This window comes from Drosophila hydei, unplaced genomic scaffold (genome assembly GCF_003285905.1).
Source record: "Drosophila hydei strain 15085-1641.00,03,60 unplaced genomic scaffold, DhydRS2 tig00008119-arrow-pilon, whole genome shotgun sequence".
NCBI classification, from domain to species: Eukaryota; Metazoa; Arthropoda; class Insecta; order Diptera; family Drosophilidae; genus Drosophila; species Drosophila hydei.
The window spans coordinates 4,215,928-4,241,109 of NW_022045830.1; the positions used below are offsets into that span (position 1 = coordinate 4,215,928).

General features: G+C 41.6%; 7 protein-coding genes across 8 annotated transcripts; 2 read left to right on the forward strand and 5 right to left on the reverse strand.

Annotated features, from left to right (window-relative positions):
• Positions 1-1,704: 1,704 nt before the first annotated feature.
• On the reverse strand, positions 1,705-8,355 carry LOC111597810 (WD repeat-containing protein 44). Of its 2 annotated transcripts, none has more exons than XM_023312698.2 (10): positions 7,926-8,355; positions 7,588-7,828; positions 6,006-6,095; positions 5,682-5,820; positions 4,797-5,616; positions 4,534-4,734; positions 3,338-4,061; positions 2,462-3,280; positions 2,270-2,398; positions 1,705-2,036 (listed from the first exon to the last, which is right to left on the reverse strand). In XM_023312698.2, the coding sequence occupies exons 1-10, from the start codon at positions 8,009-8,011 to the stop codon at positions 1,881-1,883; spliced, it is 3,405 nt and encodes a 1,134-aa protein (XP_023168466.2). In that variant the 5' UTR covers positions 8,012-8,355; the 3' UTR covers positions 1,705-1,880. The 2 variants fall into 2 exon arrangements, with proteins under 2 accessions (XP_023168466.2, XP_023168467.2); XM_023312699.2 differs by having other exon boundaries at positions 1,706-2,036; positions 7,597-7,828.
• Positions 8,356-8,437: 82 nt separating this feature from the next.
• Positions 8,438-10,333, forward strand: LOC111597811 (DNA polymerase alpha subunit B). Its single transcript, XM_023312700.2, has one exon. It carries the CDS (start codon positions 8,540-8,542, stop codon positions 10,331-10,333), a length of 1,794 nt encoding a protein of 597 aa, XP_023168468.2. The 5' UTR covers positions 8,438-8,539.
• A 256-nt stretch (positions 10,334-10,589) lies between these two features.
• On the reverse strand, positions 10,590-14,007 carry LOC111597841. Its single transcript, XM_023312746.2, has 6 exons — positions 13,799-14,007; positions 12,278-12,399; positions 12,074-12,211; positions 11,808-11,986; positions 11,624-11,746; positions 10,590-11,566 (listed from the first exon to the last, which is right to left on the reverse strand). The coding sequence occupies exons 2-6, from the start codon at positions 12,281-12,283 to the stop codon at positions 11,077-11,079; spliced, it is 936 nt and encodes a 311-aa protein (XP_023168514.1). The 5' UTR covers positions 12,284-12,399; positions 13,799-14,007; the 3' UTR covers positions 10,590-11,076.
• A 1,008-nt stretch (positions 14,008-15,015) lies between these two features.
• LOC111597865 (filamin-A) lies at positions 15,016-16,299 on the reverse strand. Its single transcript, XM_023312788.2, has 3 exons — positions 15,905-16,299; positions 15,457-15,840; positions 15,016-15,405 (listed from the first exon to the last, which is right to left on the reverse strand). The coding sequence occupies exons 1-3, from the start codon at positions 16,053-16,055 to the stop codon at positions 15,110-15,112; spliced, it is 831 nt and encodes a 276-aa protein (XP_023168556.2). The 5' UTR covers positions 16,056-16,299; the 3' UTR covers positions 15,016-15,109.
• Positions 16,300-17,551: 1,252 nt separating this feature from the next.
• LOC111597808 (tubulin polyglutamylase TTLL13P) lies at positions 17,552-20,833 on the reverse strand. Its single transcript, XM_023312693.2, has 6 exons — positions 20,272-20,833; positions 19,917-20,213; positions 19,709-19,862; positions 19,006-19,640; positions 18,438-18,948; positions 17,552-17,755 (listed from the first exon to the last, which is right to left on the reverse strand). Exons 1-6 carry the CDS (start codon positions 20,709-20,711, stop codon positions 17,645-17,647), a joined length of 2,148 nt encoding a protein of 715 aa, XP_023168461.2. The 5' UTR covers positions 20,712-20,833; the 3' UTR covers positions 17,552-17,644.
• A 711-nt stretch (positions 20,834-21,544) lies between these two features.
• LOC111597872 (serine/threonine-protein kinase pelle) lies at positions 21,545-23,345 on the reverse strand. The gene is made up of 3 exons (XM_023312796.2): positions 22,882-23,345; positions 22,172-22,813; positions 21,545-22,111 (listed from the first exon to the last, which is right to left on the reverse strand). Exons 1-3 carry the CDS (start codon positions 23,172-23,174, stop codon positions 21,583-21,585), a joined length of 1,464 nt encoding a protein of 487 aa, XP_023168564.1. The 5' UTR covers positions 23,175-23,345; the 3' UTR covers positions 21,545-21,582.
• A 367-nt stretch (positions 23,346-23,712) lies between these two features.
• On the forward strand, positions 23,713-25,108 carry LOC111597874 (fumarylacetoacetate hydrolase domain-containing protein 2A). The gene is made up of 3 exons (XM_023312799.2): positions 23,713-24,446; positions 24,501-24,829; positions 24,897-25,108. The coding sequence occupies exons 1-3, from the start codon at positions 23,913-23,915 to the stop codon at positions 25,057-25,059; spliced, it is 1,026 nt and encodes a 341-aa protein (XP_023168567.1). The 5' UTR covers positions 23,713-23,912; the 3' UTR covers positions 25,060-25,108.
• Positions 25,109-25,182: the final 74 nt, after the last annotated feature.

Here is a 25,182-nt window from a genome sequence, read left to right on the forward strand (position 1 = left end):
AAATCTTGCTCCTCTTTTGGGGTTGTTGTGAACGTATTTGTATTTGTATTTGTATTTGCCTTTATATTAGAAATCAACCCACAGCACACAGAACCGCCCCAAATAAGAATTCGCCTAGCCGTTAGCCGCTAGCCGGGGAAGCCCCCTCTTCAGCCAGGCACTTCAAATGATTTCCATGGCACTCAGGAAGTCGCCTCTTCCGGCCAAAAAAAATGAAGTAGGGAACCGAAGCCTCTCCCATTTTCATTTGCCGACACTTTTTGTTGATTTTCTTTATGTTTCGCTCATTTGGTGCAACACTTGTATGTATACATATTCACATATATAAATATATAGAGATATATATTTCTATGTTTATATTGCCGGCATTGTTTGGGCCAGTCTGGAGTATTTGTCGCAGTCGGGAATTGGCAAAGCACCAGCTGCAATTACACTTACCGAGCATGCCCAACACAATTGACTCAAAAAACATTCCATTTTTTAAATCACACACAAAGGATTATCCCTCACACACGCATACACACACACTTGAGTGCCTCGAACGCACCCTTCGGCCATTAGGAAGCCCCAACAATGAAGGTTAAACTTACGCTAAATAGCTGTCGTCGCCAGCCACACTCCCGAGAGCCACTTCTAATCCTTCCTTCTGCTTTACTGGCGAAGCACTTCAACAACCGCTTCTAATACCGCATGCTGGGGAACGTGCAAAATCAATAGCAAGACGAAATCATAATTAACTTCGCAAAGTCGACTTAAAATACCCTTTTTACAAGCATTATGTGACTCAACACTTGCAATCTTTAGAAATTTATGAATTTATATTTTTCCAAACAAAAAAAAAAATTGTAAATAAAATAAAATATTTATAATCCAAAACATATTTAAATTAAAAAATTTGCAAGTTTACTAAATGTGGACGTTGTATAATTTTCCATCGATCGCTCCAATTATCAGTAGCATGAATTCGACTTTAATCAACTTAAACGAGTACAGCCTGAAAAATTCCCAGTCATAATGTATAATGTAGTTGTATCTCTGTCGAATACATTCGTAGACTGCCGAATCGACTCAACTATTGACTTGTCCCACGAAGCTATATATGCTATATATGGATTGTAGGCTGTATCAGTTGCCACGTGCCCATATCAAAAATGCCGGCAAAAACTTTAGTTAAGTGCACAATTGGCATACCCCAAGGGAGCTGCACATTTCTTTACTTTACACATATTGTTATATAGTATATTAAATAATTACCACAAGCTAATTATCATTATTAGTCATATAAGTGTACGTGTGCGTGTGCGTGTGTGTTTTTCTGTGGTTTAAGATTACTTTGCATAATAATAAAAAAATATACAATTGGCTTTCAATTATTTTTGATTTTAAATAACAAGCAATAAAATATCAACTAATTTAAACTTACACACACGTGCACACATACACATACAGTTCACACAGAATTGGCATTAGAAAATAATTAACATTATAAAACATGTTTTTTGTTTTGTTAAGCATACAGACGCTTCTCGAATATCCATTAACAATTCACATAATCATTATAATCATATAGTTTATATATGTACTATATAAGACATTACATGATCGGACTGATCTTAGATAGCGAAATAGTTTAAATATATAAATAAGCGTTAATGCTATTTCAATTAATCCGTACAAAATACATATACATTTGTCATAAATACAATTAAATACACACAGAGAGGGAAAACAAAACAAGTACAGAGAAGAAAAAAAAGAGCTTTCCTCGCTTTTTCTTTGCCTTCCTTACATTTACCGTTTGCCCACCCACGTCTCTGTCCCGCTTCTGATCCCCAACATTTGCCTGCCAGCGACTAATTGACATATCGACGGCACCTCGATTAATCCGCAATGGCCGTGTAGGGCAGACTGCTGTGTTTGGGCTTCGTTTTATTGATGAACACCTTGATGGCGCCATTGAAATCGGCACTGACCAGCACATAGCCACAACCCTTCTTGTGCTGCTCCACCAACGGATCTGGCTGATTGTTTGCCAGCTGTGTGGAACGACAGAAAAATGAAAGAAAAACGTTATTGGACTACAACAATGGAAAAAATTCCAATAAATGTGTTTCTAACTCTATGGAATGTGTAAGGTGTGCTTTACAGTTTTCTACATGGCATTTCATGACTAAGCAAGGTTTAAAGTATGATATGCCATTTAAAGAACTATAATAAAGTAAATGTATACTAAAGAGCACTATAAATAATCTGTAAACGAAAACCTCACCTTATCATTAGAAATTTCATCGGGGTCCGGTTTGATAATCGCCTCCGGATGTGGCGCAAATATGGCACAGGTGACAGTAGCGTTGTGTGCTTTAATGCCCTCCCAGAAATCACTACGATCGCGACGAACCTTTAATGGAAGACAATACTAGATCAGGCTAAGCCGATGGAAACTAATCAATTTTTAGCTTACCGAGCTCAGCTTGGAGTAGTCGTGATTTGTTTTCCATATATAGATGCATTGGTTCTCAGAACCGGCTATTATGTATTTGCCATCGTGGCTGAACGAGCCCTTGATCTGTGATGACACATTTAGGTAGCCCTTGTATTTGCAAGACAAATTTAGATCGCGCAGATCATAGAGACGCACACGACTGTCATTGGAAGTGACCAGTATTTTATCCTCACCCGGCATAGGTTCAATGCCGCTGATCTTACGACCAATTCGATTTTTTCCGCGTGTGGATCGCACATGAATCTGCGTGTGATACTTCAGCTGGTCCGTGTTGTAGAAGATGCAACGGCCATCATAACTGCCAACCACAGCGAATTGTCCGTTCTGACAGAAATTGGCTGCCGTGATAAGCTTCGTCTGGCCATCGACCTCGTTCCAAAGTGCCACTTTTTTATCGGGTATGTTCCACAAGCGCAGCTTTCCATCCAGGCTGCCGCTCAAGAAGTAACGATCATCGCGCGGATGAAACGCAATTGCCGTGACGAAATCAATGTGCTGGAAGCAGCACAGACACTCCTTTCGAGAAATATGCCAGAGACGCACAGTCTTGTCCATGCTGCTGGATAGTATAAAATAGTTCTTCGACCAGCTAACATCTAGCAAATCCGAAGTGTGGCCATTATATGTGCAGAACGGCTTCGGCATGAAGGGACCCGTGCACTTCTCGGCGGCGGTAGCCATGGCGATGGCCTCCTCAGCAGAATGCTGGGACACTAACGACTCCTGTGATGGCGTTGGCGACGATTTCTGATCCGCGTTGTATTTGTTGCGCATGTCCTGCAATAGAATTAGTCCGTTAACTAGGAATATCTTTAGGGCTGTGCCAAGACTTACCTGGAAGTAGGGATAGGCGTCTTTTAGCACCCAAATGCGCAGCACTTTGTCCTGGCCAGCGGTGGCCAACAAACGTCCACAAGAGCTGAATTTCATACACCATACGGCGCTGGTATCCTCGCCACTGAGATCCTGGACATGCTGCAGTTTGGTGAACTCGTAGGGGCCCTTGTTAGAGGAAGATGCTTTAATTTTGATATTCTGTTCGGGATTCATAGCATCCACGATATCAGCCACATCCTCTTTGTGGCGAGCATGTGACACCTCCGACGCAATGGACTTGGCTTTGTCCACAGTCTTGCGCATGGTGCTACCAAAGAAACGCTTAATGCGCGCAGTTTTCTTCTTAAGTCGACTGCCATCCTCCGTTTCCAGCTCCTCCTCATCCGGCTGTTGACCCTCAATGCTAGGCGGTATGCCAATTACGCTTTCCTCATCCGATTCCTTTTGTATGACCTCCAGATGTGAGGTCAGCTTCAGTATATGCAACGAGAGCGGATTCCAGCCCTCAGGCACTGGCGGTGAACGCACTTCAGATAGCGGCATATTCTCGCCGGTATCCAGATTCTTAACAGGAACTTGTTCGAGTATTTCAAAGTCCGTCAGCTGTTTGCCCGAATTAGTGCGAGTGCGCACATAAATATTCATCTGCCTCAGCACATCCTCGTCTCCAGCGGACTTGCGACGCTCCTTCTCGTTGGCAGCCCTATATAAGGCCGTATAGCTGTGAAGCGAAAAAGGGATATAAGTTAAAGCCTTTGTAATAACATTTAAGGCAGTTGTCGAAACGAACTTTAGCAATAAGTGACTAGCAATAGATTATCTGTAAGATATATACGATATTTAAGATATATGTTTAACTAACTTCAGGCACATCCTCCAAGTCTTGTACATTATATACAGTTCAAACGGATTGCTGCGAAGAAAGCTCGAAATATGTACATTAAATTTCACTCAACTTAAACTAAAGTTCATTTGTTATGCCTTGATATTGTTTGGGAATGGACGAGGTATTATTACAAAGCAATAATACTGTCTGATTTCGAGTGTCCCTATTTGCTTTTTGGCTAGTTTGTTATCTACTTGTTTATATCCTGTTCTATAAAAAACTATTCACACACGCCATTTTTTTATATTAATCTTCCCCTAAGCCATGCTAATCCATTCCCTCTCTCTTTGTATTTGCTTAAACCTACCGTGTGGCACTGCCCAAGCTATTGGAGCCACTGCCCGCCAGCTTGGGTCGACTAGCACTCTCCATAAGCATTTTCTCAATGCGCTCGATTTCATCTTGAGATGGTCCTTGCGCCTTGTTGCTTGCCTCATCGCGCGGCTTAACCACATAACCACCTTGTATGGCCTTGAACAGATTAAGGCCCTGATTGGGATCGATCGAGCTGCAAGCAAAATAAACTATTAGCTATATATTACTATATAGATATATGGATTGATTACTCACCTGACGCGACCCGGTGCTGAGTTGCTCTTGGCCGAGTTCGAGGGACTTGGTTTCGAGTAGACGGACGTGACGCTGTTGCCCAGCGAATGTGATGGCTTCATCATGATGCCTGCCGTTGAGACAGGTCGCACATGACACGCATGACTTGTGGAGGCCATTTGCGCCAGCGACGAAGGAGTCGTGGTGGCCGTGGAAGCGGAGGCAGACACAATCGTGCTAGTTGAGGAGCAGGTGAGCGTATTATTCGACGTGTTGTTGCTGACATCATTTAGCGAACTTTCGAACTGCTTGACAATGTCGTCGCGTAGCTGTTGCTGCACATCCCGCACGCTTTGCACGGACCGCGTATCGCTATCGGTATCCTCCGTATCAGCTGCTGGCAATCGCATGCCATCGTTCATGTTGAACTGCTCCGAAGAGCTGCTGGAGAATTTGCGTGATTTTTTCTTGCGTCGCGGCGGCGCCACTGGCCCGCTCGATGTAATCGAGTCGGTTGTCTTGGAGTGTGCCAATTTAGTGCTGGCTATCACATCCGGCTCTTGGAGAATCTGGGGAGGATTTGCAGCAACTGCTGCGTCGCCCTGTTGCACATACTTCGCAGTTGATGCTGATGCTGCGTTCACAACTGTTGTAGCTGTGGACATGGCCATTGTTGTGGTTGTGGGCGGCGGTGTCTGTCGCAGATGCTGCTGCTGTTGTTGCTGTTGTTGTTGCTGTTGCTGCTGCTGCTGCTGCTGCTGTTGTTGTTGGAGCTGCAGCTGCTGCTGCTGCTGTTGCTGGGCATTCATTGAGGCCAGCGATTCACGATCAACGCTGATTGCTATGTGAAAACAAATGATTGTTGTGTGTGAGTGAATTCGAAATGGTTACTATATGCGTGCTCACCTGACGGATCGATGCTGCCCGCCAAGATGCGACCCACACGGCCCAATGATGTCATGCTCTGTATGCTCATTGTATCGCTCTCAATGACCTTAAACGGATGTGTGGGTCGGTTGGTAAAAACGCCATCCATGGAGCTGTTCTGTGGTTTGGATTAAATAACAATAAAATTAGCCAAGCATTACACAAACAAAGCAAAACAAAAGCAAAGAATAACCAATAAAAAAAGATGCTAAAGCTGAGCTTTATATATATACAAATATATATATATATTTACGGATAGAAGCTAAAGGCTACAATTTTGATTTTGATAAATAGATATAATACCTGAGAATCAGGTGTGAGTGTATTTCCTGGATTATCATCTTCATCATGGTTCATGCATTTACGTAGTTCTTGAAAGCGTTGTCTACCAGACTATATGGCACGATATACATATACATATACATATATATATATATTTAATTGATATCATTTTTTGATTTAATATATACATCATATTTATAATTTAAATTTGTGTTCATAATTCATTTAATTTGTATTTGTTTTTGTTGTTTCAATACCAAATGCGCACAAAATATGAAAATAAAAAGCAAAATACAAAGAAATTAAGCAATATGTAAAGTAAATAGATGATAAAATAAATAAACTTTAATTACTTATTCAAGCTAAGCAATGGGCCTAGTTCCGCCTGAAACTGGGCCGCAAATTACGTATATTTTGTTGTTATCAACATCAACATTTGCGGAACACACGACGCTATTTGATAAGAGCTAGTACCTTACCTTCCTCCCAGCCCCCTTAATAGCCAACAGCCGACCTTCACAATTAGTATATATATTGCGAGTAAAATGTGAATGAAAACGCAGGTGTCGCGTTATAGGCCAAACCCTGACCGAAAATAATCATGAATTGTTATGTAAAACAGAAAAATGATAAATAATACACACCTGATAAAAGCTCGAAGCAAGAATTATTATCAGTAATAATGATGATAAGGCAGAACTTTGATAATTAGCGCGCTAATCAGAGCGCGGGGCAACAGTAAAATAATTTGCAAGCTCTTCAATTCCAATAATTATATAAATAGTTAACAAATCCCTGGGCACAAATCAAATTCATTTACATCTTGCCAAATAAATAAATTGGGTGAAATACAAAAACAAGTCAACAAGTGGCATATAAAAATATTTTATGAAATCAACAAAATGCCTTAATAGACGTTTCAATTTATACATGTATATGTATATACATATATGTATATATATATATTTACATATATACGAGATGAGCTACAAGAAGAGCTATAAATAGGTATTAAAATGTGATTGATGAGAAATGAAAGTTTTCGCTGCATGGCCAATAAAATATTGTTTAAATATGCACAATCGAACATAATCATATTAAAAGAAAACTCTCGACTGTCAGCACCGAAATACTAAACTCATTAAGTAGCCCTCGCGGCTGACCGCCCGATGACAAACTGCGGCAAACCTCTGACAAAGCGACGCGATTCACAGGGGCGCAAACATGAATTATAAAAACAAACATAAAGCAAATGGGTAGCTTGAGTAATAGAGAAACCCATATGAGTATGGCAGTGGGGACAGAGGGCCGGGGCAGATGGAAGGGTAAATTAATTTGTTTTGTTTTGCCTCATTTTTGGGGGAAGCGCAGTGAAATCGGCACATTGAAATTTGCATTGATTTTTTTCTTTCGTTTTTTTGCGTACAGTGGGCAACAGAGTTGAAAAGGGAAAACGCGAAACGTGTCAAGAATTTGTAATGGGTACGAACGGTTGGCTCTAGAGAGGAATACGTATGACAACTGAACAGCTAACATAACGTTTTGTATCTTTAAGGCATGCCACTCAAATCAGAGCAAAAATCAAATTATGCCTCCCACTCACCGCACTTACCACGCCCTTCACTGGCTTGGGCTCGACGAAAATGCCAGCTGCGGCAGCAGCGGCGGCTGCAGCCGCATCCTGTTGCTTAAGCCGAGCGCTTAGACTATTCGTCGGACTGCGGGTGGCAGGAGTGTTGGCGCCAATGGGCGTTGCATCGCTGTCCGAAGAGGCGGCCGCATTTACACGCACCGCTGGCTCCGGAAAGATAAACTCCTGTGCGCAATCCGCTGGCAATTTACGACTGCAACAACAACAAAAGAAAACGAAAGAGTAATACACGCGTCGTTAGGGTGAGTCACTGTATGAGTCGGAGGGGCTAAATGGGGGGCTCCACCTACCAGAGAGTTGAGGCGCGATTAGGTGTTGTGTCTTCGGCATCGAAAAATTCCTCAGAGCTGTCTGAGTCCGTTTCCAGTTTGCTCATTTTGTGTTTGCTGTGCGTGAATTACCTAACTCGCTTTCTGTTTCGTTTATTTCTTTAATATGCAAATTGACCAAATTATGTTTTTTGTGTGTTGTTGTTTTTGTATTGTTGCTGCAGGGCTCTCGATGCTGTTGTTGTTATTACTGGTGCTGCTGGTGTTTCGGCTCCTAGTTTAGCGTCATTTCGTGGTGCTGCGTGAGCGCAACAATCTCTCTATTTAACATATTGTAGGCATTGCTATTTTATGTGTTTCACTTTAAATTTAATTATTATTAATTTAGTTTTACGCCCGAGAAAAGGTTTGTTCTGTTGCATTGACTACTTAAATGTGTTGGAAAACGCAGCAAAAATACCACAGATTACAGTGATGCCCGACTATCGATTTAACTTATCGAATTGCGGCTGTGAATGGCAATTACAGCTGTTAAAAGAAACATGTTATCGTGTTCCCGCCAAAATACCATTAATAGAAAAGTTGTTTACGAATCGTAACTTAATATTTTTTCGAATTATACAGACGTTAAATAAATGGAAGCCGAACTCCAACAGCAATTTGATGAAATGGGGATTGAGCCGAGTGCCCAAGTTTTGCAAAAATGCGCAGAGCTCGCGCTCACGTATTGCGTTAATGATGCTACCGAATTTGTGGAACAATGGATGGCATTCAGTTTGTCCCATTTGCACGGAGATGAACCGGCAATCGATAATCTTGGCGAATTCGAACGCAAGGTGCTACAAATAAAACGAGAAAAGGTCGGCGCCAAGAAGACAGCAAACTACGCCAAATCCCAATCTACTGCATTGGAATCAAGTTCTTTAGCCACCTACGGTCTGGTGGAAGATGATCCCTTGATGGATGATTATGTGGACAACTCTGGGTCCCCACAGCCTAAGACTCCCAAAACGCGAAATAAACAGGGTCGGTTGAAGAGTGGCATGGTATTCAGCCCAGCCAGCTTCACGCCACAATCGGCAAAGAGAACTCCAGCTGCGGACACAACAAGCACAAATGGAAAACCTGGAGATATTGTGGACACATTTGGTCATCCCAAGCTTATAACCGCCTGTACGTGGCAGTCAAAGATCGAGCAAGCACTGCCAGTAGTTCAGAAATTGCTTCACAATGATGTACCATTGACAATCGCTAATCTCAGGTATATGAACGATCTGCTCTACGACAGATGCGATGATCTACACGATCGTGTCGTGGATATTGGCCAGGCGTTGGTGGACAAAAAGCTGGGCAGCATAGGTGCTGCCGAATGTAGCTGGTATCCGCAGGACAGGCACACACTGGACGCACTCCACGTACTCCATGCCGTGGGCATGATACATTCCGACGATGATGGCCCACTGGATGCGCACTCCGCTCTGCTAGCCGTGCTCAATACAGATGAGAAATGCCTGGCTCTGAACTTTTCACAAATCAAGTCGGCTAGCATATTTCCTGGACAGGTGGTGCTAGCCAAAGGATTTATACCACGTGGCGACACTTTTGTGGTGGAGGAGATTTACACAGATCGCAAACTGACGCCACCCCCTCCATTGAAAGTGGATCGCGATGTGCAGTTTGTAGTTGCTGCTGGACCGTATACCCACAGCACAGATCTATTCTATGATCCAATGCATCAGCTGCTCAAATATCTGCAGGAACACAGACCCGACGTCCTTCTGTTGACGGGTCCCTTCCTGGATGCCGAGCACACGCTTGTCGGCGAGTTGGCCGAGACCTTTGAGTCGTTCTTTGAGAAGATGATTGCGGGCATCATGGAGGCAGTGGGCAACAGTACCACAGTGGTGCTGATCAGCAGCCAGAAAGATGCAATGACTCCAGCGGTTTATCCTACACCCGCGCCAATGGTGCGAAAAACATATCCCAATTTACATATGCTGCCCGATCCCTCGCTGGTCGATCTGGATGGTATCACGCTGGGCGTTAGCTCTACGGATGTGGTGGACCATCTGCTGAGCCACGAGTTTGCCGCCAATGCGGGCGAGCGCATGCATCGCGCCATCAATCATCTGTTCAATCAGGGCAGCTTCTATCCGCTCTGCCCGCCTGCCGATGAGAACATGTCCTACGACTCACAGTTGGCGCAGAAATATGCACAGCTCAAGCAGCTGCCTAATGTGCTTATACTGCCTAGCGATCAACGGCATTTTATACGTCTGGTCAATGATTGTCTGGTCATCAATCCGGGGCGCTTGTCTGACAAAAAAGGCGGTACTTTCGCCCGTTTCCTGGTGACGCCAACAGCACCCACGGCCACATCCAATGCGAATATGTTTAATAGCGTCGCGTGTCAAGTTCAACGTATTTAAAGTTAATAAAATTCGAAAAAAACAACATTTGAGGTTCATTATTGCAAGAGGTTACTACAATATGATGGGAAATATTGGAGTAGATCAGAATGATGATCTGATGAACACTTATCCAGTTTCTTATTTCAACGTAATCTCTACTTAGAATGAAAGTTGACAATGAGTATTAAGGTTAAAGTCAAGTGAATAAACCAATAGTAATTTATATGATTTTGATCATATATATATACATATATTTTTTTTTTTTAAAGCGTTTATTCATTTAGGGTTTTGTCGTTTATAGCTAACAGTAGGAAATGATATCTAAACATATTACATATAATCGTATTGTACTTTCTATACTCTACAAATCATGTGTATTTGTATGTGTATGTGTTTGTGTGTGTGTTTATTTCACTATATCGAACTCAATTCGAAACATAGCGAAATGCTCTGGCATACAACTAAAATCTTTATTGTATATTTTAACTATACAAAAAATACTGCTGAAATCGTTTACAATATGATCTAAGCAAAACTGACCGGTCTCTCTCAGTTGCTGTTTGCAGATATATAATTCCTGTTTGTTTTTCTTGTTTTTTTTTTTTTATATTTTTAAGTATCTTCGCGCCACATTTGATTTAAGTAAATTCTGGCTTTCGCCGTTGTTCTTGGATTCGTGGAGCTGCCAACTACGACCGCCACGACGGCCGTCCAACAACTCCCGCGAAGCGCGTTCAGTTGTTGGGCTCCTGCTTGTATTGTTATTGCCGATTGTTGACGCCCTCAGGATTGTGCATACTAACACCGGGTACACTGCCCATGCTGTGCTCCATATTTTTTACAATCACATAGTTTGTCATGTGATTGATGGCCTCGTCCTGCAGCCGTTCCGGCCAACGTCTCATATAGGATTTAATGAAGTCGGCGAAAGCGTCTACTTTATCGGGCGTTGTCTTGTGTGTGTCCACAATGTTTTTTACAATGTCCACAAACTTGTCATAATCTTCGTGGGATTTTTTGATTTTATTATAGTTTGGCACACCGCCATTGGTATTGCCACCTGGACCGGCTCCACTCGCGCCGGCCGCATTCTGCATTTGCTGCTCCATGTTGCTGTCAGCAAGCCGCGCTGAGGCAGCTGCCGCTACAGCTGCCACCGCCGCCGATGAGGCCATAAAATTATCCACATTGCCCGCATTCGGCGGCGGCTGGGAGTGGTCCATAAAGTGGCGATGCATGCCATACTCCGTTCTGCAAACAACAACCAATTAATACTCATGAATATATATATGCTAAGATTTCGTTTACTTGTAGAACCCCTCCGTGTTGTTGCTATTGAACTCTTGCTGCGACATTGGATTTTTCCAAACTGGTGACTCGGATGTCGATGGTAAGTTGCTGGCATTCGAGGCGCTCGTCATGCGTTTGTCTCTGCAAATAGATTTGAGTTAGCCAAGGTTAAGTTTGATTAATTTTCATTTGTGGAGCTCACTTGTAACCGGTGTGTGCAGCCAAACTCTTGAAAACATCATCCACTTGGCTATAGAACTTCCACGTGCTAATGATGCCCGTTGTTTCAAATGTCTTTTGCTCCTGTCTATAACGTTGTGTTAGATTGTTAACCTTAAAGTGTACTTCAAGCGCGGTAACGGGTACGCCAAGACCCGTCAACTGAATGATCAAAACAGAAAAGGAACATTAAGTTCAATTAAAACTATATAAATAAAATTGTAATTTGCTGATTTGTATATTACTTACTTGCTTTGCCATAGCCACATAAAGGTGTCCATTTCGTTTGATTGTGCGCAATTCATAGGCGCAAACTTTCCATAGTTTAATTAGCTCTAGTACTCCACTATCCTCCCATTGTCGGCGCTTTTTGTTGAATTTTTCATACTATTCACAGAGTTGGATCAGGATTCAGTATAATATTCATCAATAATTCTGCTTTTGCATACTCACAGGCATTTCACATGGGTCTTACTTGCCACAAACAGTTGCCCAACAAAATTTGGCTGCGAATCGGAGCTAGACATGGAGCACGCTAATCAATATGGTAACATAATTGCACCTCAGAACAGCACCTGAAATATTTAAATCAATTAATAATGTTCTGGACTACAGTCAGAAGACTTAGAGCAGATATACCATCTTGATCATCATTTATATATTTTTTTTTCTTATATAAAAATGTTGGAATATTTATGAAAATGGAAAAATAAGGTTTCCTGTGCAACTTCTAAGTTCCTTTATGAAATTTAATCTACATGAGAAATTTATTATAACTAGTTTTTTTTATCCATTCTCCCACGTATTTATTTAAATAATGTAATATTCCAATTGTTATATAAAAATATACTCAACTATTGTAAATTTTTAAGATTAGTTAGTAGTTCTCGGATAAAGCATTCCATAGGATAGTAAAGTTAAAAGAAATCAGCGTTGGTTAAGATTTTGCTCATAATTTTTTTTTTTTTTGAATGTATCTAAATATTTAAGCTGGAAACGCGTTAATATTTTATTTATTGTACGAGGATTTTCATAAACTGAAAAGCGTTAACATTTAGAATCGAAACTCTCATGTTACAAAGATATTAAAATCACGGGGTAATTAATATGATTGGCCTTTGGCCTCAATAAGCCTACGTATACCTTAAAGTATTTACACTCTTTCTTCTGTTAACATATGTTTGCTTTAAGCGCGCGCACCTGATAGCTCTATCACATTGTTAGATAAATTATAATTTAAATCTTCCTTAATTCAGCTGATGCATTTTACATGTACATGTACTAATGAAGCTGAACGAACAACTAATTTAATTTCAGAGAATAGTAGACGGCACCTGTTTGAGTGATAATGATTATAATTCTAATAATGCAAGTATTTTCAATAATTATGTTTATATATACTTTTTGGCACATGAAAACACAAAAATCTGGCAGCGCTCTACATTTGTACACAGACTCACATACACACACGCATGTGTATGTACATAATTAAGAGTATTAGATTATCATTAAGCTATACACCGGCACATAATCACACACGCACACTCACATGCTATGCTCAATGCTAGTAAACAAAAGACGAAATGCAAGGTGTAAATGCACGCGTAGCGGGCACGAGACAACAAATACGTAGAAGCTAACGCGACGGCAACTCAAATTGTACTGAAGCGGTATTTCAAGTATACAAAAGCTGCGGCCAAATGAAGATGCTACAGCAACAACAACATCATCAGCAGCAGCAAGAATGACGACGATGTCGACGTTGCCGCTACATTGGCACTTGCTGGCCCGCAGTTGATGGGGCCAACAGCAGCAGCAGAAACAACAACAACAATATGAATACTATGTTGTTGCCCGTGAGGGCAAGAGATGGTTACTTTTCTTGAATACACACACGCGTACAACTACAACAGTTTTTTCCCTTTGCAAAGAATGAAGATACAGATACACACATACACATGTACAGGTACATACTTTTCCTTCGATTACGGCAAACGCAAGTTCAATGCTCATGAGCCGAGCATGAGGAGCAGCTGGTCGCGTAAACAGTGTTACAAACACAACAAGCACAACCCGAGCAAATCCAAAACTTAATAATAAGTTAAATAATTTAATTTTAATTATGTTCAAGAACACACACACGAAAAACGTAGTTAGCAGCTCAACTCGAGATATTTACCAACACTAATGATGGCAAGACACAACACGGCCATAATGATGTTCTACAAGCGAAACAGCAATAGCGCGCGCAACATGGTGTGAGCAGTGCAGCTAGTGTGCTTAGATACAGCGCAGCGTTGCCACCCTATTCATATATTGTGCAAAATATTTAAAATAAGGTTTGTGTGTGTGCACGTTAAAATGCGCCAAGCTTATTTTCCTTCAATAACGAAGACAATATGCCAATCAAACTAGTAAGCTGTTGGAAAATACATATGTACATACATATAACACAGCCACGCCCACAGCAACGTGAATGAATAATGATTTTTGCGATGCGCTCTAGCTTGATTTCAGTCATGAGCATGACCACGTAATTTATCTTAAGCGCGCCAGTCGGCAGCAATAGCTACAGCGGCAGCTCGTTAAGGCGAGCAAAGCAAACGCATTATCATCATCATCAACTGCGACTGTGGCAACCTTTTGTGTACTCCCCCTTCCCAGCCACTAATACTATGACGCGCAACTGCTATTGTTGGCGCGCACACAAACACAAGCATAAGCACAAGACACGCACACGCACACACACATTCACATGCGGCGTACGGCAGTCATCATCATTAGGTTAGATGCCGAGCGCTCCCCTCACTGCCTGCCTAGCACATATACTAAATGCGAACGTCATTAGCGTCGGTTAAATAACAAAAAATGATAATGTTGCTCTTTCATTTCGTTGTCGTCGTCATCAGGGTCGGTAATCATCATTAGATTGCACATAGAATGAACTTTAACTGTGGAGTACGCTTCCCGCAACAGGCAACTAGTGGATGAGCCATTGACATAGTATTTTGAATGGCAACCCAACAAAAATAAAAGCTGGCAATGGTTCGGTTCACGATGCGAACAAACGACTTCGTTCGCCGACGTGGTTCGTAATCAATGGCTTCGATTAAGCTATAATTACAACTATTAATTTTTTTTTTTAATTTAAGAATATATTTTATATGATAGTTTTAATATTGTATGCCATAATAATGTATGCTATGCGTTTAGTCACCCACCCAATAATATCTTTCCAGCCTGAACCGGATCAGTCCCAAGCCTGTTTTTGAATGCCTGGTTCTGTTATTCGGCGCAGAGGCTAAATGGTGATCCTGGAATGTGTTGTTCACCCCACTTGGCCACCAGAGTGTAGTCGCCGGGCTCCCGCACTTGGTACGTGACTCGGAATATATGCCGGCCGAGATGCTTGACCAGCACCTCATCACATGGCCCCTGCGGTCCCAGTATGCCTACAAAGAGCATATTACTACCGGCGGAACTGCCATCTACTGTGAACTCGTTCCGCTCAAGCAGATTGACATGGGTCAGACCCAGGCCGCGACTGTGAACTTTGCTGGCATCCGATTCGAAGCGGGACACTGCTTAGCATAAGTTAGAAATGTGAATACCTGAATATATTAGCCACTCACTTGCGGGACTGGATGCTGCATGTTCGCTCCCATCCTCAGCGGGTGTAGTCCCTCCAGCTATGGTGACTATAATGTAGGGCGACTTCGGCAACGGCACGGAATTGCACTTAATGTGCACCTTATATAGGCCCGCCTGTGCCAGCTGACACTCCACCTGAAAGCGTTCCGGATCGAGCTGTGTCAGCTGCAATGGCGCTCCATGCTGTCCGCTGGGTGTCTCGAGGCGCACATCAAAATTGCCCTTCACCCCATTGCGCTTGATAACGAAGCTAACCGTGGAGTTGATACGCACCGCACCGCTGGGCAAATGCAGCAGCTGCACCTTGCCCGCATCGGTCAGCTCGGGCGCTACATAGACATGCGGCGGCTCTGTGGGATACGCATCTGTGGAGGATTTATAAATAGCCAACGATCTGTATATGTTTACTTCCGCATGTGCAACACTCACCCGCATCGGGCGTGCGCTGGTATCGCCCAAAAATACAAACACTCTCCGCGCTGCTGCCGCTGACATCGCCGACATCGGCCAACCCCTGGGCCAGCCCCGCCGCGCCCGCTGCGCTCGTATTCAAACGAATCTCCTGCGACACTCGGAACATGCCGCCAAACACGCACGCTAGAATTTACAACTTGCAATCCCAACTAATCTCGCAAATTGCTTTTTCAATAATTTCTGTAAATTTCTTTTTCTCCAATTTACGAGCGCACAATGACGTGGCGCCGTCTGTGCCGCGGCTGTTCCTTGGATACACTGAAGATCTACTGCTGTGCAGTGCCACCTCTCTCTCTCTCTCTCTCTTTCGGGCACTCGAAAATGCTCTTGAGAAATTCTCAATATTTTCCATTCACAGCTATAGAAACACGCGCCAAAATGCAAATGTTTATGATGTTTCCTAGCTTCTTGATGGCTTTCTGCCAAGCAAAAGCATACGAAATATATAGAAATGTGATATACAATTTATTTATTATTAATTTGCGTACTCCTCTCCATAGGTGACGAGAGATTAGCGCGCGTATATCTGAAATATTTTATTTTCTGTTTTCTATTTCTATTTTATAAATTTGGAGACAGCTCAATGAAAAGAAGAATATTTTTGTTGTATGCTAAATATATTATAATATACAAATTAAAAAATGAACTACATTTTTCTTATTAAAAATAAACTTAAAAATTTAATTAAGATTATTGGGTTTGTATTACACTTTCTTTTTATTATATTAATATTTATATTTAAATAAACAAAAACAACTTTTCACATAAAAAATATTTTTTGCTAAATGATAAAATTAAATAAAATATAATGAATTAATTAGATTATATATATATTGATATATAAATATATATATATATATTTCGAAATTTTAATGTTTCAATATGGAAACATTTCTAATTGTACATTTATTTAAATATAAAACGTTTTAGAAACTAAAATAATCTTAGAAAATATTTTTAAATAAAATACAATTGATTTTTAATTAGGACATTATAACATTGATAAAAACTTTAAAAAATTAAAAAAAAAAAAACTTAAAAAATGTTCAAAAAAATATTTAATAAAAATACTTAATTTTTATGTTTTTTTTTTCATATATATTTTTGTAAATTGTTTCTTAGATATATATTTTATTAAAAATTTTTTGATCAATTTTTTTTAAATTCAGTTCTAAAATATGATTAAATTATATAAACTTACATAATTTTTTTCGCTCACTGAAAAATAAAAACAAATATAAAATTTTTAAAATTTATTATTTTCCATTCAATTTGTTAATTTCGCCAATACAAACATGTTTCAATGGTTAATACCACAATTACTGCACAATACTTATTTGCCAAATATGTTTTCTCCCATACGGCTAGTTCGTGAAGCAGCTCATTAAAATTTAAAAAATTAACAAATTCATAACTAAACACCACTACAGTTGTGTGTACATATGGATATGGATATGTACAGATACATATATATATATACATGCATATATATACAGATACGCATGCTCATTTTGCCGGCAACGTTTTTAGTGTTTGAACCCGAGCCAGGTTCATCTGCGCCCGCCCAATGGAAATAGATCTTCGATCTTGTCTGTTGATTTAAATGGGGTTTTGTTGATTTTATACTATATAGTCTGACAATCGCTGCTATCCCAACTGCTCAACCAACCCTCGTCGCTGCCAATGCACTGTGGCTCACGTTGCTCCCGTTATATCAAAACCACATTGCAAATAGTGATACAAATTTGGAAAAGTGGTGATATCTGTGTTGCTTAAATGTCCATTCTGGAAAAGCAATGAATATATCTAGAGTGGGGAAAAGAGGCAGGTTAAATGGAGGCCCGAAATTAAGCGAACATTGATACGAAATGCCGAAAGTCTTTACCTTTACCATGCCAAAACAAAATTTTTATCTCAAAAAAAGAATCGACATAAAACAAGTTTCTTTATAGCTCATTAAGTTAATATGATTATGTGCTGGTAGTTAACTTTGATCTTGCTGCTTTCTATACCAATGATAGTTATGTGTAACTGAACTCGGAATCTTTCTACAGATTGTGATTGAGAGACATATATAGATCTATATCTATCTCTATTTGTAGAAAGACAGCCTTCATAGACTAAAGCGTGATTATATTAATTTGTGAAAAAAAAAATAATGTAAAAAAAAGTCATGAAAACTTTTAACAAGACATCCCCAAAAACTGACCTATTTACGGCTATTTTATGCTATTATATCTGTCACGTCATATGTATACGCCGTATTGGACTGGGTAGTTCGGGGTATGACGACCCTATAAAGTATGTATATTCCTAATCAGGTCGACGAGCTAGGCCTTTCTAGCCACGTATGCTTGGCCGTCTATCCTTCTGTCCGTCCATATTGAAGTGTCTACTCCTGTATAGCATAAGCAGTCAGGGTATCTTCTAGTCGGTCACTCCCGACAACAACCCTCTTACTAGTTTCATATAGAATCAAATAACTTACGCTCTCTGTGATTTTTTGATTCTTTATGGCTTCGGTGCGCATCTGCTGCCAGGTATTGCGCAAGCGCTCCTCTGCCTCGGAGACGTAGCCGGGTGACCAGTTCTCCTTCAGTCGGAAGAGCGTCAAGCGATGCTTCTCGCGTGCCAAGCGTGGCTGGATCAAACGTTTGCGCTTGCTGCGCGCATTTAGCATTTGCTCCTGTTTCGCCTTCTTCTCCTCGATCTGGAGGCGCATCTTGCGTGCGAGATCTTCGCGTTTCTTGCTGGCCGCCGTCTCCTGGAAAATGGACACCAGATTGGTCTGTCCAAAGAACTTGCCGTAGTAGTTGATTCGACTGGCATCTGGAGGTGGCATAATGCGACGAAAGTTGCCCATGTGGCTCTCCTCCCAGGCAATTTGCTGGGCCAGTGAGCCGACCTCCGGATCTGGCGACTGCTCCTTGTTTGTCGGGCTGCCTTCTTTGTTGGGCAACACCTTCGACGCAGCTGGAACGACGCGCGACCGTTGCACGCTGCAAAGGCAGAATTTTGATAGTTAAGCTAAGGGATCTGCTCTTGCATCTACTCACATATCGCCCTTGGACTTGAGCAGGCGCTGCTTGACGCGCTTGCGATCCTCCCGCATGATCTGCCTCTTATCCGCCAGCACGGTGCTGACCAAGGTTAGGGTGTCCCTTATGAGTGGTCTCTTGACCTCGCGATCGACTTGCTCGTTGGTGTGAAAGCTGGGCGAATGATTCACCTCCAATATATACGGCTTCAGCTTCCAGTCGACCAAGATGTCAAAGCCGAGTATCTCGAAACAGGCCTGTATGGTATCGTGACCCGGAAAGCAGGCATGATAATTATGCTTGAGCACTGGCCACGCGCTCAGCACGGTCTTGATGATGACGTCGTCCACGTTCGACCAGAACTCGCTCACATCATAGTTATGCCTGGTCATCCAGTTGTTGATGGCGCTCAGCTTCCGCTTGCTGCCGCAATCATCATTGTCGCACAGATCGTACTGGGAGTTGCGCTTGTTCACCGAGTAGTTGGTCAGATGCATGTACAGATCGTGGGCATTGCCCGGAGTGGGCTCCACGTATTTGTTGGTGGCGAACCGCGCCAGACCCTCATTGTAGACATAAAGCCGCAAGGGGTCCACGGATGTAATCAGAGTATAAACCCGCAAATCAAACTTGTAGCCATCGATGAGCAGCGGCTGCAACGGTTGAGGAAGGCAACAATAAGCGGAATATAGGTGGAAATGGTGTGGAGAAAGGTCCATACTCGATGTATATAAGTCTGGCAGATGAGTCGCTCGTTGGGTCCAAGGGTCTTCAGATCGTTGGTCAACCAAATGCCCCGACCCTGAGCGCCCGAATCCGGCTTCAAGATAAACGTACGTTTGTGATTCTGAGCATAGTGCATGGCGTCGCCATAGCTGGGAGCGGGACTTAGGTATGGAGTATACGAGACAAATACGCGATCAACTTACTCGGCGGGCAACATCCAGGTTTTTGGAAATATTTTGTAATCGTGCGGGTACAGTTTGAGCATGCGATTTAAGTTACGTGAGAGCAGGTCCTTGCGACATATTTCGATCATGCCCGGAAAGTGATTGATCTGCTGAAAGCGTTTCATGTTCTTGAAGAGCTCGACGCCGGGAAATGAATCGGACCACAGTATATTCCACAACTTGGATTCTTTAACCAGTTTATAACCCAACGATTTGGATATACGCCCAATCATGGCGTAACGCGAATTGGACACGCAAATTGCACTCTTTGAATCACTGATCAAAACTCGAGAATAGAAACGAGAGCTGGAGATGGCCAGAATTGGGAACTCACCTAACTCTAAGTGCCTCATCGCGTAGTGGCGACGTCTCCTTTCGTGGTGTGCAGGCCACGCGAAAACGCAAATTATTCAGATCTATATAACCCTCGACTGGCGCATCACTATTCAAGTCGATTGTCTTGACCGGGTGAAACCCTTGTCCGCCCCTCAGGCGCGGCTCTCCCGATGCATTCGATTTCTTCTTGCTCTGCTTGGGCTTGGACGGGGATGGACGGCGGCGCGGCGAGCAGACCTCCTGCAGAGGGCCCGCCAGCTGGGACCATTCCAGTTCAATGACTGGGGCAACGCACTTGGACTCAGACAAGGCCATTTCTACGCCACGTATGACTGGGCTGCGCAGGCCCCGTTGCTCTCTATCCTTACGTATTTTCTCTTTTGAGAAGTTGCGCAGCTCCTGAATTCTTTTATAAAACTTGGAATTTTTCAAATTCATAGTGTTTGTCAATTGAAAAAAACAAATTGAGCTTTCCTGTGTTCTATATAAAACGAAAATTATAAACAAAGTAGAGTCTAATGTACTTCTTATTGACGCAAGCTCAAATAACCGAATTGACAATAGAATCAAAACACTAACCAACGAACAACGGAATGTGTCTAATAGTAATGCTAATTCGAGTTCCAATAGCAATTCTTATAATCTTATTGACACTAAAGGCATGGATACATTTCCTTCAGTTTCCACATTTCAATAGTATGGGTTTTTTTTATAGTTACACAAGCTTTAGTCGTACTAAAATAATTGAATATATTTTTAAAAACAATAAAATTAACTTTATTGAATAGACATTTTTATGGCATTAATATTTAAATATGTTGTCGGTCATGTAATTGCAGAAGGCTCTATCTGGAACACCAATTTCCCAATCATGTCAATGACCAACAGCCCCCAAATAATATACCCGTTCACGAACTGAATGAGTATATTCGTTTTATGTTAAGTCTCTCTTGCTGTTAGTTCATCTGAAACTTTAAGTGTGTAATATTTCTTATTCTATATCTTTCACAGTTTTACAGCTAGGACCTTAAAATTTGACACATGAAAGGAAATGGATTCAACGGTCCTTGGTCGATGAATAGGTATTGTGCAGTGGATAGATTTGTTAATAATAAAATATATTTTGTAGGCTACATGATTTAATAATGTTTTGGTATGCATCTATAAGGACATATATATATATATCAATAATAACAATATATATATATATATATATATATATATATATATATATATATCAATCAATAATAACAAAAGTCATATAAAAAGTACAAAAAATAATATATATGGGAATGGTTTTTGTAGATATTCAAGATTCAGTGCTAAAGGTCTTGAAGCGTTTGACCACATCATCCATGGAGGGTCTATCCTGTGGATTGGATGCCGCACACTTGAGACCCACTTCTATGGCACACAAGCACTTGTCCAGTTCATCGCCCATGGGCGTGACCAGGTGCTTGTCAAAGAGATCCAAGCGATTCTGTTGCGGCTGCAGGCATTTGGCCTTAACATATTTGAGCAAGTTTTGTTGGTCATTTTGCAGCGTGCATTCGGCCATGAGGCGGCCGGTGAACACCTCCAGCAGGACAACGCCAAAGCTGTAGATGTCCACGCCAGTGCTCAGCTTCTTGGAGCTGAGAAACTCGGGCGGCAAATAGATTCTGGTGCCGAAGACTTGTCTCACTTCCATAACTGCATCGATAGACTTGGGACCTTCACGCGCCAGGCCAAAGTCACCAATCTTGGGCTGCAGACACTGATCCAATAATATGTTCGCGGGCTTAATGTCACCATGTATGAGCGGCTTGCTGCGTGCCGTGTGCAAAAAGTAGATGCCTCTGTGAAGAATAAATATTGTGAGATTATATAAATTACTGTAAGCTAAGGATTCGGTCTACTTGGCTGTGCCCAGGGCTATGCAGAGACGTTGCTGCCAGGTCAATGGTGACAGCGGCTGCTTTGACTTGTGCGCTCTGAGTCGAGAGTCCAGCGAACCGCCCTTCATTAGCTGGTAAACCAGGCAGGGCTTCTCCCCGTTGATGCTGTAGCCATAGAGTGCTAGGATATTGTCATGTCGTATAGTATTCAAATACTTCAGTTCGTTGTAGCTCTGTTGCAGATGCACTTGGGTCTTGTCATTGTGCTTGTGGATATAGTTCATTGCCTTGATGGCCACGGCGAGCTGTTTCCATTCACCCTGGAAGACTTCGCCAAAGCCACCATTGCCCAATTTGTTCTCTGGTCGCCAGTTTTCCGTAGCTATCACTAGTTCCTCGTAGTCGATTTCTAGCAAGGATTGAGCAGCGCGTTGCACGCTGCTCACACGTATATCGCCTGGGGATTCAAGGCTATTGCTATTCATATTGCTATCATCAGTGACGCCAGACGAGGAGGCATATGGTGGTCCATTATTGATTTTCGAACTGGTGCTGGCCGGTGCACGCAGCTCGCTAATTGTGGGCATGCTACGCGGAATGTATTTGTGGAATTTGTCATCAACATGATCCTTAATAATGCGCATGGCATTGTGTAGCTTCATTCTGCAAGTCAAATTTTATTAGATTAGATTAGAGAGAAACCTGAATAACATGCTGTAGCTACACCATACTTATGAAAGAGCGCAAACAGGCTATAGACCGAGTGATTGTATTGCCCGCCCCATATGTTCAGGAATTCCATAGAAGGCGAACGCCCGCGCGTACTCTGGATACGTATGTGCTGTACATCATTGGGATACAGCTTTACAAACGCGGCCAGCTGCTGCCACACATCCAGAGAGTCCAAGTGCTCGCACAGCTGCTGTCGTACAGTCTCTGGCAGCAGTCTTATGGGCATTGAGTTGTCCTCGCGACCCGATCTCGTCGGGCTATCACTGGCTCTACCTTCTGCTGCCGCGTTCATCTTGTAACAACGACTGTATTTTGCAGTGCGTTGACTGAATCATGCAAGTTTTTGGTGAATTTTACATATATATGCGTACGTAGCTAGAAAACCAGTGTAATTTGATTACTATAACTTGTTGAGCAGGAAAAATCCCAATTGGACGCATGCACAATACATCTGGTGTTGCCAGACTTCAAATACTCAATGCAGATCATTGCAATTCTCATACTCGTTACTTTTAGCAATTACTTAACGACACAGAGTCACAGTTGCCACACTTTACAAAATGTAAACAATTTGTAAAATAGCGCTAAAATATAATTCAGTTGACCTCTTTTATTTTTATTTATTACAAGTTTTCAGTTTTACAATTATATTAATTCATAAATTGCATAAAAATACTTGAGAAATGAAAATGATATAAGTCGATATATCGATAGCCATCAACAGAATGTACGCATTTCAAAAGTGTAGCATATGAACTAATGTGACAATTGAATGTATTATGTTTGAAATTGTTGTTGATAGTGTTTTAAGCTCTGGTTGAAATTCAGTCAAAGGAAACCCTGTTCAATATTAGCAATAAATTTTAGTAATTCACCCAAGCCTTATAAATCAAAATAAAAATGGCTTAACTTAATTATTTGGGTGTTAATATTCAAAGCGAAACGTTTGGAATTTCTTTTGGGTTCAAAGCTCGCACTTCTTCAAAATTAACCCATTGCTAGCAATAAATCAAATACATGAAATCAAATTATGAAAGCTGCAGTCTCTTTGCTGCGTAACAGGCTTGGTTTTGCACGCTTGCATGCAAAGGCATCTTCATTGGAACGTTATGGATGGGATCATCTGAAATGCAATGCATTAGAACCAATCATGTCATCCTGTAACTCTGACTACTACCTTCCAAAATGTCGCTTTATGCAATATCTACATCCTGGCGACACTGAAAAACGTCTTGGCATGGTGTCGGAAAATGGCACCAAAATGATTGAGTTGTCCGCTAGAACTTGTGCCGCGCCAGACATGATGGGATTTATACACCAGAGATATTGCATGAGAAGTTTGTTGGACAGCACCAAATATATGGATGTTGATGATGTTAAACCCGACTTGAGACTTCTACCTCCACTTGATTCACCCGGCAAAATAATTGGTGTTGGTTGCAACTACTACGATAGCTGCAACGAAAGAAACATGAAAGTACCCGCTACGCCTGAGTTTTTTGTCAAATTCGGTACGTCCATTACGGGTGCCCTCGATAATATCCGTGCTCATCAAATAGCTAAGGTCAGTTAATATCTTATCTAATGCACTCTAATTCAATATACTGCACACTTGCAGCACATTGATTATGGCTGCGAACTAGCCGTGGTAATTGGTAAAAAATGCCGCCATGTCTCTCGTGTCGCTGCTATGAGCTGTGTTTTTGGTTATATGATCGCCCAGGACATTAACGCACGCGATTGGAACGTATTGTTAGGTGGTCAAACAATGCTAGGTAAGTCGCTGGATACTTTTTGTCCACTGGGCCCGATTATTGTCCATAAAAATCATGTGCCCGATGTCAACAATTTGTGGATTAAGACTATTGTCAATGGTGAACAACGTCAGTGCGGGAACACTAAAAATATGATATTCAAAATTGACTACCTCATACATAGATTATCTCAGTGAGTCAACCAGTTGCGGGCATAGAATTCATTTTATTTTTATTTGAGTTTCAATTTTTGAACATAGATTTATGACGCTTTGCCCGGGTGACATTATTTTAACTGGTACACCAGCCGGCGCAGGGGCATACCGCAATCCGACAAGCTTTTTGAAGCCCGGAGATATGGTCGAGAGTGAAATACAAAAGTTGGGCAAAATGAGAAATAAAGTCGTAAACCCTTATTCTTAAATTGTAGGAAAAGTGTAAAATAAAGTCGTATACCCGTGTGCTCAAATTATATTTCCATTTCTTTCATTGTCCTTTTTACAGGACACTTTCTATATTTGTAATTTGTATAATTGAATCTAAAAC